This window comes from Amblyomma americanum, chromosome 11 (assembly GCF_052857255.1).
Source record: "Amblyomma americanum isolate KBUSLIRL-KWMA chromosome 11, ASM5285725v1, whole genome shotgun sequence".
In the NCBI taxonomy this organism is placed as follows: domain Eukaryota; kingdom Metazoa; phylum Arthropoda; class Arachnida; order Ixodida; family Ixodidae; genus Amblyomma; species Amblyomma americanum.
Genome location: NC_135507.1, coordinates 29,932,076 through 29,947,134, shown reverse-complemented (window position 1 = coordinate 29,947,134; position 15,059 = coordinate 29,932,076). Strand labels below are relative to the sequence as shown.

Below are 15,059 nucleotides of genomic sequence, written 5' to 3'. Positions count from 1 at the left end.
ACACTGGACTTTTACTTTACTGTGTGGCCATCTCTTATTAGGTCATTCAGCTCTGAAAGAGTGGAGCTGGAGTGTTGCTTTGTAGAAGCATAGCAATGGCATAAAAATATAACGTAGTTAGGGTTCTTTTCTTTTTTTTGTCTGTGGAGAGAGAGGATTTGACCTCCCTGTTGTAAGCATTCCATTTCAACCCTGTTATCAAAAATTTGATTGGTTCTAGGCCTCGCACTATATACGGCACACAGACTACAGATCACCAAATAACAGTTTTATGCAACACATATCCAACATTAATTGCTTGTGCCCAAGAGTGTGTCAACATTCATCAATTCAAGAAGAAAATGAGGCATCTTTTGAACACCCCCGTGTGAAATTTTATTATGCATACCTGCTGCATTTCATTGTTATTCCTACTGTATTGTGTGTATGTGTTTTTTCTTTTGTACGCCACTTACTATTTCTCATTGTTGATAACCTCTTCAGTATTATTTTCTACCTGGGCAGTGCTTGTGTAATTGCTTATTTTAAATTCCTGTCTCGCCGTGTTTGGTGTACCACTGTTCTCATATGTTACTCTGTTACTCTGCACCATCTGCACCGACGTGTAATGCGGGTGTTAGGCCTCGTCAGGAGACATCCTGGTCTCCTTTAGCCTCTCCCTGCGGACACCATGTATTGTTGTCCGAAATAAATGGAAATAAATAAATAAAAATAAAAGACTTACCGACACTTTTAATTTCGTGGGATGCAGTGGCTAAGCATACTTCGCTATCTAATTTGATCAGAAGACTTTAACTCATGTTACCCTTTTCTTTGGTTGTATAATACTACTATACTCACAGACAACTTTCTGTGACACTGCCACCAAAGCTAGGCAGGAAAGGGAAGGAGACGTGCCTCTGCCCATGTATCACTGTGCCAAGTAGGCTGGCCAGTAAACGGGCATTTAGCGACCTTATGAGCATTATTTCCTATTTTTTCTTTCTATTGAAGACTGCAGCATTTTCACTTCTCTTTTTAGTTGCGTACATAAGGCCTTGACCCCCCCTTCCTCCCCTTTCCTTCCTGTTGCCTAATCCTATAATTGCTAGGGTTGGGGGTCCTTCTGTTATAGAGCCCGACAAAGGGGTCGGATCTTTTGTGTACACTTGTTGGCCTCGTCACCCTCATCTTCACAGGCTGTGTATATTGTGGCCTTTTAAAGTGTGGCTGTAGAACAGAAAACCTTACAGAAGCCTTTGTTGTGTTCAGTGGATTACTTGCAAATGATACAGCCTCGGAGCATTTGGTGCACGCTGTAAATCTGTGCATGCTTGTGCAACTTTAATTAAGAATGCAATGAAAAAGTTCATGTGTAGAGACATTCAGTAAAGGCACGCAAAGCCTCCTACAAAATAAAGGCGGTGAAAAAGTTTGTGCTGGAAGGAATTATAATTTGTGTTCGCAAATATATATTTTAACATGCTCAAATTGTCATGTGGTGCACAACCGTCAATGTAAATTTGAGATATAAATGGTCATTTTTTGTTCTTGCACATATGAAAGATGCAGCAACAGAGCCAACTAGTCCAAACCACGTTTGTGTATTGATAAAAAGGGAGTACACAATATTTTCTGTGAGCTCACGGTGACAGAATGCAGACTGTCACCAGCTTTATGTGATGCAGACTACGGTCATTGCAAAGGCAAAGCGATGCTGTGGTTAGCGCAGTTATTCATGTACTATCTGCATATTGCTGCAGTGGTCCGTCCTCGAGAGGCTTTTTGGAATTGTGCGCTTTCGTTTAGCACTCATGTTTTTTGCTCATTTTTCTTTCATCGCAGGATGCAGTTGCAGCATTCCATGTCCAAAACAAGTTTCTCAACCAAGAAATCCTCGAACTGAATGAGCTTCGGTGGAACTCTGAGGAGAGGGAGAGGCAGCTCATCATGTACGTGGCTAGACTGATATTGTGTTTTGTACATTGTGCATTTTAGGCCGAGGTTTCTTGATGTGCACTTGCTGTAGCTATGCTGCCAGCGTGCTTTTTTTTTTATGCTATGTGCTTTACCTGTGTATGGCTCTCACCCCTTGATTATTTGCTATTGCTGCATTACTGCCACCATTGCTGCTTGCCCAACTTTCTTTCTGTGGTTAGGAGTGTCAAACAGCGCCATTGATTCCTGCACGAATCTTTTTTTTTTTTTTGCAACTCAGAAAATGCTCAAATGCAGAGGCTAGGCATTACCAGACTCAGAGCAAGCTTCTCTTTCTTCTCAAAGAGCTCAACAGCCCTCAGGAAGGCAAGTGAGATTTTGCGTTTCTTGCTGAAGACCTTTTTTTTTTTGTTGTGCACGGATGTGTTGCAGGCAGTGTCGTATTTGGAAGCAACTTTGTTGACGGATTTGCCAATTTGTGATGACCTGGTTGCTGTTTCAGGTGATGCTGGTGTTCAGGCCATTGTCAGTCAGCTTCTCGAAGAAGCCATGCACGACCCGACAGTTCCCAAAGAAGTCCAGGATTCCCTCCAATCTAGGTGAGGGCACGAATGCTAGCAAATCTAGCAATGCTGATGAGTCACTGTAAACATATCTGACTGCTAAAAAGTGTGACTATGCTAGAGTGTTTTTCTGGATAGCAAAGGATGACACGAAGCAAAAGTGATGTTTCCTTCACAGTGAGCATAATAGCCAGCCTAGAAAACCGACGAAGTATATAGACAAGCGTCAGGCCGTGACGTCAAAGAGATGCGGCGGCGCTGGCGTCGGCAGCGACTTTCGTTGTGTAGGCAAAAAGCGGGACCTTCCGCGTTGGGTGCGCCGTGCTTGCATGTTTACGGGCACAATTCACTGCGTGCTGACAAATTGTGGTGCAGTTGGTTGAGCCGCAATGCAGAAGAAAGGAAGCGGCATAAGTCCACAAGTTTTTGCAGTCAGATGGGCGCGAAAGCGACGGGAATGGGCCGAGGAGCAAGGCAAGTTCGGCAACGGATCGTCCTCGCGGCTAATTATTACCGCTGAGCTCCTGGGTTATTACGCCAAGCTCGTTTCACTCCTTGGGTTATTATATAGCGTTTCTGCATTGAAATCTAATAAGTTTTTTCGTGTCTCTGACTTCGCATCATTGCTGTTCAGTCGTGTGGTGAACTGTGCAAAAATCAAGTAACGCCTGCAACTCGATCGTTCTCATTCTGTCATGCTCTCAGCATAAGTTTAGGCGCAATATTCCGTGTGCTTGGGATCTTAAGTTGAACGCAGGGGGGCCATTTTTAGATGCTTATCACCTGGACAACATCCCGAGCATCATTTCACCTCCCCCCTTAAAAAAAAGGCAAAGCTGCCACCAGTCGCCTTCATCGTTCACACCGTGCCGCGCTTGAAGAAGCATCGGACTCGGGTAGTTGCACGCACAAGTTTTTTTCTGTTTTCATTGTCGCAAATTTCAACAAGTGTGTCATTTCAACACCAGTCCAACGACGCTAGGATCGTGACAAAGTCGCGCAGTGTTTTTCCCAAATTATTTGAATTTTCACATTGTTGGTCGATCAGAACCTGGCGGACACGGAAAATTCCACGCTAAAAGCCACTCCGATCAAGCAGAATTCGCACTCATCAATAAATTCTAAACTAAGAAGCAAAACATTATAACTTAGCAAAGTGAGCGTAAATTTTGTTTGGAGCTCGAGGAAAACGTCTATGCATGCGCTCATGGAGCTCTCGGATCGCGTTTGCCTTATTCAAAGCAGCTATAGTGTTCATTAATTTCCGAGGTCTCTGGAGTGAAGCGGCTCGGTAAAAATAGGAAGCACATTACAAGGTTCGTCGTGTGAGAAAGCCGATTCGTGTCATGCATCACGTCGTCCTACCTAGCACTAGCAATCTAATATGCTTTATTGGCCCATAAGTTGAGAACTGTGGACGATTAGTTCCTCCCCATACCTCGCGCTTTCACCCGTTGTAGCGCTGCGCCAACTTACTTGCCGCCAACTAGGAGCGGAGAAGCACCCGATGCAGCGCTCCGCCTACTAATTCCGCCTGGCGAACAGGCTGAAAAAGCATCCGAGCATCAACAAAAATGTTGTTAACCACAAACGAGCGCACGCTTTGAAATATTCGCATACGCCGGTTGGTTTCGAAGGCAGCGTCGCTTGGTGCAGTGTAGGCGTGCTGCGTTTTGCCTACACCTCGCGTCGCTGCCGACCGCAGCGCCACCTTTGTTTACAAACATGACGCTTGTATATAGGCTCTATATGAATTGTTGGGAAGGAAATGATCGTCGAGCAGTGCTTGAAAAATTGCAACACTGGTCTAAGTGTGAATACAGAACACCGGAATTATTTTGTAAATTGTATTTATTAGCTATGTGTGAAGAAATAAACGTTCAGTTATATATTGTTGAAGCTGGGTCAAGTCTCTGCAGAGTAAACCACTCTTTAGAGTAGTCCGTTTTAGGTTGGATTTACGGGGTTTAACGTCCCAAAGTGACCCAGGCTATGAGGGATGACATAGTGAAGGGCTCCGGGTAATTTCAGCCACCTGGGGTTCTTTAATGTGTACTGGCATCACATCATACTTGGTCTGTAGCATTTTGCCTCCATTATAATGCAGCTGCCGTGGCTGGGATTGAACCTGCGTCTTTCGGGTCAGCAGCCGAGCAGCGTAACTGCTGAGCCACTCACAGCCAGATAAAAGAACCTACTCTAAACTGTAGCCGCCATGACGGCTACAGTTTAGAGTAGGCTTTTTATTTGGCTTTGAGTGTACAAAGTGCATAGCATGATCTAACTAAATGGCTGTGTTTTGTGGTGGTGCTGCTGCTTTTACATATGCTTTCTAGTAACCTTAATGCACCTTTTAGGCAGATCTGACTATGCCTACCACTACACGAACAACATGTGCTGTTACCCGCATATTAGTTCAAAATTTGCACTGCTGCTGTAATAATTAAAATGAAGGCCAGATAAATAACCATTACTTTCAACTTTATAGTTAACGAACTCTGGAGATGCACACTTGTAATGAATGTAAGCTCACTTTCAACCCTATCGGTCTGCATCGCTAAAATTTGCTTAAATTTTCCATTTCCTTACGTTTCAGTGACGAAGTCTACGACTTGTATGGATTCAACCGAAAATGGGGAAAAGAGTGCGACATCGTCGTCTCCAAGGCGGAGAACCTGAAGAGAAAGTCTGAGAGCATCGCAAGCAAGATGCAGGTAGAGAACTGCGAGGATCTCACCCATCTGTGATCTCAGTGTGCAAGATTAGGGACTCGCCAAAGATTTCTAGCATATTCAAAGAATGCCTCCACCACTTATTTGTGGGAGGAGTCTGCGTGGAGATACCATATATATTTATGATGCTGTTTTTCGAGGTAGTCAATAAAACCTGAAGTAACTCGCTCGTTTCCGTTCACTGGAAGGACCCACTCCAAATCTCGTGGAGGGTGAAATGGGAGAACTACGGTGCTAACCTGGCCCCTGGTCGGCCCCTTCAAAAGACACCCGAGCTGAAGGCTCTCATTCGCTCCAGCATTCCACAGGAATTGAGAAGCCAAATATGGAAAGGGTATGCAAGACTTTCTTTTCTTGCTGTTTGCCTAGAAACTGAGCGATCTGTACAGTGTAAATTTCTTCACAACAGTACGACCATTGCGGTCATAGTTCATGCCACCTAAGTCGGGAAGTCCCATGCTTGCATGGCTACTTGCCATTCGTCGCAGTGTTTGTTTGATACAGTGGGCCTCCTGCTTATGATATAAAAACAAGTTTTAGCTGCTTAGAAAGAGAAATGCATTTACTTTTCAATGGTTTGTGCTGTTAAAGCAGTTATTGCTGGTACGAGTGAAATGAGCAAAATATAGAAAGCGTGAAACAATACTTTTGTTCAACTTGCCCGTTTAAGTGCAGATTTTTGAAAAAAACTGCAGCACCGAAAACAGTGCCTCTTCTGCAGCATTTAAATGAAATGTGAGTCTTGGTGAATGCTTAATGGTTTTTGGCTCCAGGGGATAGCATATTAGAGGCTTGACAGTTTTGGTGTAATTGTCAAAATTCAACCATATTTGACATGTTTGTGGTTGCCTTTTTTTCGGTTTTATGGGGTTTGACGCCCCAAAGGGACTCTGGCTATGAGAGACGCCGTAGTTGAAGGCTCTGGATAATTTCGACCACCTCGGATTCTTTAATGTGCACTGACATCACACATTACACGAACCTCTAGCATTTTGTCTACATTGAAATGCAACCTCTGTGGCCAGGATCGAACCCGCGTCTTTCAAGTCAGCAGCTGAGCACCATAACCACTGAGCCACGCAGTGGCCGACACATTTGTGGACTGTGCATACCTCATTAAGTATGCAAAATTTCTTACAGCTGCACTTTGTGTTTCTTTAGTTTTCCTTGTCCGAAGTTACCTGCCATCATGAAAATGTGACCCACAGGGATCTGGATACTGAGTGCACATACCTCCACAGGTCATTTTTACAAGCTTAAGTACCACTGAAATGAATAAATAAAAAAAAAAATGAAACAAAACTATTATTTTATGCGCTTCGTTTTTTGCTCAATCCACTCGTGCCAGTAATAATTGCTGTTAACAACACATACCATTGAAAAGCAAATACATTTCTCTTTCTAAGGAGCTAAAACTCGTTTTTCTTAAGTGGGGGTGGTAATAGTAATCACGCAAAGATTATAAAAAATAGCCAGTGGCTGCACAAGCGTGGGACCAAATGCTTAAACATTAGTAGCAGTTGTGAAGAGTGGCAAATACACTGAAACCTCTTTGATATGTACCTTAAAAATTTGTGGCGGAAAAGCACACATCTTTAAAAAACTGCACGAAAAAACAAGGACACGCAGAGGACACACTGTTTTGAAGATGAATAAACTGCACCAACTAACTAGCCTGCCGGAAAACACTCCTGGAATAGTGTTTTATCTAGGAAAATGTATGATCCAAAGCCACTCAGATTTTGGAAACTGTAACAAGTATGAAAGCATTTACTGGCATTTCTTAAAGGCGAGTCAGCACTTGTTGGTGCAAGATCTGACGAGCTTTTGTCATGGTCGCAGACTTCTGTCTCCATTTGTGTAGTGCTTAACGTGAACGCAAAGTATCCAGTCCAGCGGCAGCAAAGGCGAAAGTAGCAGGGATCTGTTTGTCTTCACTGCCGCTGTTTAGGAATACTCTGCTTCATTGCAGTAACGCACTGCAAAGAAGCCATCCTGTGTGCTGACTGCCGCTGGGCTTTGGCTCAAGTCACGTGTCACTAGGCTCAACCTGCTTGTATGTTAGCACACCTATTCTTGGTCGCTACACGTATCGTGTGATCACAACTTGGTGAAGCAAAATTATGAACATACTTATCACGAAACTTTTTATCTGGGAATGTATTAACCTGAAGAAAAACAGCACAACCTTAGGAGACATTATTTATGACCTACGATTTTGGATGAAGGAATCAGAAAATTGTTTTAACTGGGAACATATCAGCGATGTTCTGCTTTAAATCAAATTTAGTGATGTTTGAATCTCATGGCAAAAATTTGACGCCAAAAGAGCTGTGCTCTTCGTTAACTGTTTGCCTAACAATTGAGAGATTGTGATAAAAATTTGAGACGTGGACACATGTAGACTTTCCAAGTAATTGGTACTGTACTCGTCTTTTTGTATGATTAAACAACAGACTATAAAATGAACTACATCTACAAAGGCAGAACCTTTGTGTTCACATAGTTTTAGTATGTTTCAAATTTGCCGTTATCTAGTCGCATGAAAACAGTTGACGCGGAATGTCAGTCATATACTGTTGTGCTGCCATCTATGCTATACACTACCTGCAAGATTTTTTAACACTCACACTAAACCAGAAAATGTTGACCGATGCATACGTTCAGTGCATAAATTCAAAATCGTTCATATTGAAAAACACTTGGCTAGTGAGGGTAGGTTTTGTGGTGGTTTTAAATCACCTGAACACGATTACCTTCATATGATCGGAGCAGATCTTTGCATTTATTTTCTCAGGCTTGGAGACCAACCCACAAGTATGACACTCGTGTTAGTAGAGCGAACTGACTTATTTTTATCACGTAGGTGTGTCGAGTTCCTTGTTGCTCAAGAAAGAGCAGAAAAGGGTCCTGGTTACTACGAGGATCTTGTGATGTCCCCTTCAACCACAAGTACCTATGATCCTGCTGTAAAACAGGTAATACCTTTAGCAATATGCCTTTAGCAGTACTCAACATCACAGATTGTTGCATCACTTCATGAGCATGGTGGCCTCTTTGTCCATTTGCTCCTGCTTTCTTTAGAAAAAGTGGTATGCACATTTTTTCTCATTTTTTTTCAGTATAAAACAGGCTACTATTTGGCTTTTTCCAACTCTTCGTGTGTTCCTTAGTTACAGTGAGTTGCATAACACAGTGTGAAATTTTTGCTTGGTGTGCGACCCTTCCGATTGATGCATGCTACTTTCGAATTGCTTTTCAAGCTCTGTAAAACTCCCGGCGACATCTTCAGTTCAACATAGGTCTAGCATGTTTCTCGAGATATACATCAAATTCAAGCTCCTGAGCTGGATTTGTGTCGAGGAGTTTGTTCTTACATGTGCGACTCCTTGAACGTAGTGCCATCACTTGTAACATCAGAAGTGTCATTCACATTTTCTTCTTCAAGATTGAACTTGACCTGCTGAGGACCCTGCCAAACAATCGGCACTATGAAACACCCGATGCTCCGGGAATAAATCCTCTTCGACGGGTGCTACTTGCATTCAGCAGACGGAATCTCATAGTGGGATACTGTCAGGTAAAAAAAACTTTGACACATCTTATCTGCTCCTTGTGTTGTTTCAGTGTTTTGGAGGCCTTTCTATTGACTGCTTATCAGTTTGTAGCATATCTCAAATGAAAAATCATGTAACCAGTGTAACCTGCCTCTGATTACAGTTTTCTGAAAATAGAACAGTCGAGCTTAAATTGCAAATGCATGCTTAAGTGGAAAAGTATCTCTGAGTAATTGGAAAATGTGAAACAAGATTTTGAAGGTAGTTATTTTGGGGCAGCAAAACAACTTTGTATACTCACTGCCATTTTCTAGAGTGTCCACTGTGGTTTTAATTTTGTTCGCTGCTTTCGTTCTCCATGGCTTGCTGCTGAAGCCTACACAGTACTCCCTCTTCAACCATTTAAAGTCTCACATCATTGTGCGTTTTTTGACTGAAACTTCCTATGCTTAGTTGGGAAACAACTTAGTGACATGCATTTCGGACCCCCCACGAGACCTTTCCTTAGTGGGAAATAACGTAGCGACATGCATTTCGGACCTCCCTTGAGATATTCGTTGTAGGCTCAGTGCTTTGCCTATAAGGAGGCCTCAGTACACCTTTTGTGTATGGTGCCATTTGTTCCATCTCCTAGTCTTTTTTTTTTTCATAGTGTGTTTGTACTTTAAAGCTACGGATGCAGGACCAACCCAGTGGCATTATTTGCAAATACCGGCTAGTACAGCATGCGACCTGTCATATTTTATATTGTGCCCACTGGAGTTGCCTTAAGTGGCAGTAAATACTTGGAGATGTGCTCGATGGAGTTCAGCGTTGTAAACTTAAAAAATAAAAATGAAAAAAAATCGTGTGACTGACAAAAAGGAACAACCCGTGTATCTCGTAGCACATTGAACTCGGTCTGGTGAAGTCTGCAGCCAGGAGTAGCTACACTAGGATTCTGAAGGCTTTGGCATTCCCAGTGGTGTGCGTCTGCATTTCCGTCGATGTGGTCATGTGCTGCAGTGCGTAGGATTTGCAAATAGGTGGCATTTGCTGGCTAGTCAGTGCAGCATGGCTGTAGTCCCCATGTTGAGCCAGTCATTTTCTTGCTGCTCCTTGTTTTTTTTTTAATTATGTGCTCAGGAACACTTTTCTCATAGAATCAAACAAACCAGCGGCAGCATTGTACTCAGAGTGACTAAAGAAATAAAAAAATTGCGGGGATGCTCAGTTAGCATTATGCTATGACAGTGCGTTAACATAAGGTTTCTCCCCTGCTTGAAGAGCTGAGGTTACCAGCTTAGCGCATTAATCAGCGAAGGCTGATTGGCATGGGCCGATTGGCCCTTCACCTTCCATGGTAGCCACCCGCCCGCCTCTTGTTCCTGTGGCAAGCACCTTCAGGTTTCGAATTCCTTTACTCGCGTCAGAACCTCCTCTGTCCTCAGTAGCCATCCTCTGGGTTCTTCTCATGTCAGCTACCTTTGGCAGCCACCAAATCAAAGAAATGGCCACACATTGCTAATGCACCTAATTGAGCGTCACATTTTTGCTGAGTCATTCTTCGTTTTTATTTTTGGACCATTCCCATGGCAGGCGTCTAGCCTCTCCGCTACAAGTGGAGAGGGAGATTTCCCTCTTCACTTTGCTACCTGCCAAACATGGCCACAGCGGCAGGTGGTGTACGCAACACTATAAGCCGGACAACGCCTGGTACTTTTTCTTCGCGGTGGGGCTTCTAATGCCAACGCATTAAAAATGTCGTCATGTCTGTGAATGCTGGACAAGATTACCTCACCAGAACGCACGTACCTTTCCAGTCTCCATAACCTCCTCCTCCTCGCACCGCTGAGTGCCACAGCAGCAAACATTTCACAAGACAACATAAAGTAGTGATGATTATTTGATTTTAATGGCAGGAGCAGCTAGTCTGAAGAGCGTCATGGCCGATATGTTTGGTATGCACCATATGGGGTCAAGAACATTTTTCCGCCCATCATGATGGCTTAGTGGCTTTGACACTCGGTCACTGATCGTAAGGTCACAGGTTCGATCCCAGTCAGGGTGGCCCTATTTCGATGAAAGCGAAACGCAAAAGGACGTCCATGTGCTGTGCGATATCAGCGCTCTTTAAAGAACCCCAGGCAGTCTAAATAATCAGGAGCCCTCTTCTATAGCATTCCTCATAGCCCATGTGTTGCTTTCGGATGTTAAACCCCACAATTTACAGTTTATAGAACTATTTTTCCAAACACTGCATCCCAAAGACACTGAGCACCAGGCCAGGGGAAAGCTTGGACACGGAAAATTGGTGGGTTGCCTGAACGTGTTGAGGATCAAACCCTTCCCCTCTTGCTTACGAGGACTTGCTTACGAGGAAGATATCTTAACCACTAGGCGAGCACTGTGCGAACAAACGAAAGTAACTGAAGGCACAGAAAATGGCAGGTAGATTGAAGGGAATGTGCGAAAGTGCGTTTTCAGGACTCCCTAAATGTGATGCTCTCTTGGGTGTATAGTACAAGCAACATCACTGCTTTCTTTGCTGCAGGGTCTGAACAGGCTAGCTGCCATTGCCTTGCTGTTCATGACCGAGGAAGATGCCTTTTGGTGCCTTGTCGCTGTTGTGGAGTACATCATGCCACGAGACTATTACAGTCGTACGCTGGAAGCCTCGCAAGTGGATCAGGTAAGTAGTGCAACCTGCCCATAGTATGACATGAGGAAACCCGCTGGACGAATTTGAGAATGGGATGATTGAATGTTCTGTTGATACCTACTGGTAATTAGAATTTTGATAGGAGGTCACTTTATGCATGGCTATTGTGTTCACAAATGCAAATCTCTGCAGAGAGGAGTAATGTGAGGACACATCCAGAATCATGAGACGAGTCCCGAGAGGATGCGTACATGACACTGGCGCTAACTAGTGACTGTTTCTTATACAGAAGCTTCACAGTGCGCACAAGCTGTTGTTTAAACAGGTAACCCCACAGCACAGGTCTTGACCCTACTGTCTGCTTGATATCAATGTCGAAGTACCAATTAAGCATTGGTGTTTTGCCTGATAACAGCTTCCCCTTAGCCCTTGCATTGTGCACACCTTGTCATTTTTCATGCTGTTCAAATGCTTGACTATCTTTAGTGCAGTATGTTGCAAGATATCTGAACAGAGATATCTACTCATGTGTAGTGTTCCTCTGTATATTTGCGAGGAGTTCTGAACACTGAAAACGGCCATACACACTTGAGCTCTGCAAGTGTAAAAGAAGAAGCGGTGTGTTGTAACACTCATTGATGATACTCTGAAGAGTGCAAGACTGTTGAATTGGAGTATGCTTTTTTTGTATAGTGTCTTTTTATATATTTATAACGGAGTTCTGCATGCTTGTGCAGGTGTACACAGCTAAGCTTTGTAAAGCTAATGCCACTGCCCTAGTGTATGCTCTGGGCGTCTAGTGCTTAGAGGCAGGGGTTTTTCATGGTGGCACAACACAGCTAGGGCTAATTAGTAATTACCACAACTCACTTGACAAACAAGAAGTGCTGGAAAAAAACGACCACTCGACTGCTACGAATAACTTACGTTGGCATTGTGTTTTTACCTACTAGGCATCTTTTCTCTCTATTGACGGTGCTGTTTTCCATCACAGAGATCGATGTCTGAGAAAAAAAAGATGCATTTGCCTCGTCACCAAGACTGAGTATAAAATGCTTTGCAGCTGTTAGGTTAACGCTATCTAGTTAGGTTAATGGCAACTTACCTTTGCTGCATCCGACATCACTGATGTACTTGTACGAAAAACCGTTGCAACCACACTGCTCTATGGCCCAAGTATCCACTTTTGATCTTTAAAAGGGTAAACAGAGCAAAACAAACGTGACAAGCACAGAAATGAAAATGGACAGCTCAAGTGGTCCACTTGTTCTGTCCCAGTGTTCTTTTCGACCTTTTAACTCAACAGCGTGAACAAACTCTTCCAAAAATTTAGTCGCAGCGGTGGCTGAGTGGTTACAGCGCTTGGCTGCCAGCCCGAAAGACGCGGGTTCGATCCCGGCCACGGCGGTCGAATTGCGATGGAGGTGAAATGCTAGTAGCCCGGGTGCCGTGCGACGTCAGTGCACGTTAAAGAACCCCAGGTGGTCGAAATTTCCGGAGTCCTTCACTACGGCGTCCCTCGTAGCCCGAGTCGCTTTGGGACCGTAAACCCCCATAAACCATCTTCCAAAAACTTGCGTGGCATGCCTCTAGCACATACGTGAATCGTTGTCTCGTGCACATTCTAGGCACATTCACCATGGAAACTTGTGCTCATCTGTTTTTGAAAGGCGCAACAATTTTAAAAACGTTTCTTTTTGTTGGAGATCTTAATTGCTTTTACTTTGCACAGCGAGTCCTCAAGGACCTGATGGCCGAAAAGCTGCCGCGCCTCAGCGCCCACTTGGAAGCCAACAAGGTTGACCTGTCGCTATTCACCTTCAACTGGTTCCTCACTGTTTTTGTGGACACCATTCCGGCGGAGACCTACCTCTACATCTGGGACGTGTTCCTCTACGAGGGAAACAAGGTTTGCCAGCTTCCGTTTCTGGAGGGGAACTGCAAATTGTGAGAGGGTTGTTTACAAGTTGCTTTTGGTTTCAAAAGTAGCCTTGCATGTTTGGTACAGTGTGTGGTAGAGGCCGGGTGAGGCAATCATTCCCTTAATTCACTGGGCATACAACATATTAGTTTCTTCGCTGAGCATGCGATATTAAGCGGCCATGAGAGAAATTGGAAAGGCGCCAAGATATGCGCAACTGAAAACAACGTATCAGCGAACCCAAACCTGCAGTCGCTAATTATCCAAATATCGCCTAATGCACTAAACAGAAACAATGGCAGTTTACATCCCATCTATAGCCGCCGCGGTGGCTGAGTGGTTATGGCGCCTGGCTGCTGGCCCGAAAGACACGGGTTCGATCCCGGCCGCGGCGGTCGAATTTCGATGGAGGTGAAATTCTAGAGGCCCGTGTACTGTGCACGTTAAAGAACCCTAGGTGGTCAAAATTTCCGGAGCTCTTCACTACGGCGTCTCTCATAGCCTGAGTCGCTTTGGGATGTTAAACCCCCTTAAACCAAACCAAACATCCCATCTATGCCAAATCTCAAGATATTACTAAATTCTACAAAACTCGGCTGCATTCAGTCAGTCTCTTCTTTGTGAACAGCGGAGCCGTAGCACTCCCGAAGCCTTATTTTTATTTTCCGCTCACCTTGGCCAGTGACCTGTTAAATTTTCAGCTGTGCTTCCCGAACGGACGGTGTGCCATCAAACCGCTGACCACAACATACAAGTATGTTAGATGCATGAAGATCTGGGAGAATCGTTATCACCTTGTTTATTTGTTTGCTGTGTGTACCGTTTGCTGTATGTAAACAAAACTTCATGCTCAGCACGTGATACAAGTTGCCGCTTGATGCAGCCTCTCGGTTCATCCAGGTCCTCATTTGCATAGAATTAGATTCATGCAGGCTAACATGGACTCACTTCTGTGTACATGCGAGATCCAGTCTAAATAAAATTAAGTGAGTGAACCCAGTAATGAGCTTTCCAGCCTCTGTACTCACCGAGAATCGCTTTGTTCAGGCGACCAAAAATCACCAAAGCCTCAGTCATGTGCCAACATGCTGACAAGTAGGCCTGTCCATGTAGAGCACACTGATCATCCTTGGCTTCTGCAGTTGTTCACATTGTTGCATTGAAGATGCAGGACAGCAGAGCTATTGCTGCTCAGCTAGAAAGTGCATTACTTGCGGTACTGTACATCCGAAAGTGCTTTAGCTTTGCAAGAGGCAGCATAGCTCCAACATTGGACATACAATGCATTTAATTCTCAACAGGCTGGTACCCGTGCAATCTAGTAGTCTGAATGTGGCCACGATGCCACTATGCATGGGGTTCGAACTCACAACCTCAAGCTGCTGCCTCAACATGCATGCCAGACCTCGCAATGCTCCTGTCACCTATTGCAGGTGTTGTTCCGCTTCGCCTTGGCCATCTTCAAAATTTGCGAGGCTGAAATTCTTGCCCAAGAGGACTACATGGCCATCAACCGCTACCTGCGAACCATGCCGGAGAAGATCACCGACATCAGGCAGCTCGCACAGGTAAGTTGTGCACATTGTCACGGTTAAAGGCTCTGGCCAGAACTTTCAGCAGGACCAGAGACCATCAAATGGTATCTCTCCCATTCCAAATCCAGCTCCAAGGGCACTTATTCAGAGTTTCATATTCTCTGCATGGCAGACTTTTATTGTAATTAAAGAC

The 15,059-nt window shown here is 44.3% G+C and overlaps 1 protein-coding gene across 1 annotated transcript in view; it reads left to right on the top strand.

Annotated features, from left to right (window-relative positions):
- LOC144110193 (TBC1 domain family member 2B-like) overlaps positions 1-15,059 on the top strand; it is a 142,900-nt gene that overhangs the window by 14,145 nt on the left and 113,696 nt on the right. Inside the window, exons 8-17 of the mRNA XM_077643030.1 lie at positions 1,825-1,931; positions 2,198-2,283; positions 2,420-2,516; positions 5,077-5,194; positions 5,401-5,546; positions 8,079-8,190; positions 8,661-8,792; positions 11,303-11,440; positions 13,143-13,319; positions 14,765-14,899. Of these exons, the coding sequence (XP_077499156.1) occupies positions 1,825-1,931; positions 2,198-2,283; positions 2,420-2,516; positions 5,077-5,194; positions 5,401-5,546; positions 8,079-8,190; positions 8,661-8,792; positions 11,303-11,440; positions 13,143-13,319; positions 14,765-14,899 (1,248 nt within the window). The remainder of the gene's footprint in view (positions 1-1,824; positions 1,932-2,197; positions 2,284-2,419; positions 2,517-5,076; positions 5,195-5,400; positions 5,547-8,078; positions 8,191-8,660; positions 8,793-11,302; positions 11,441-13,142; positions 13,320-14,764; positions 14,900-15,059) is intronic.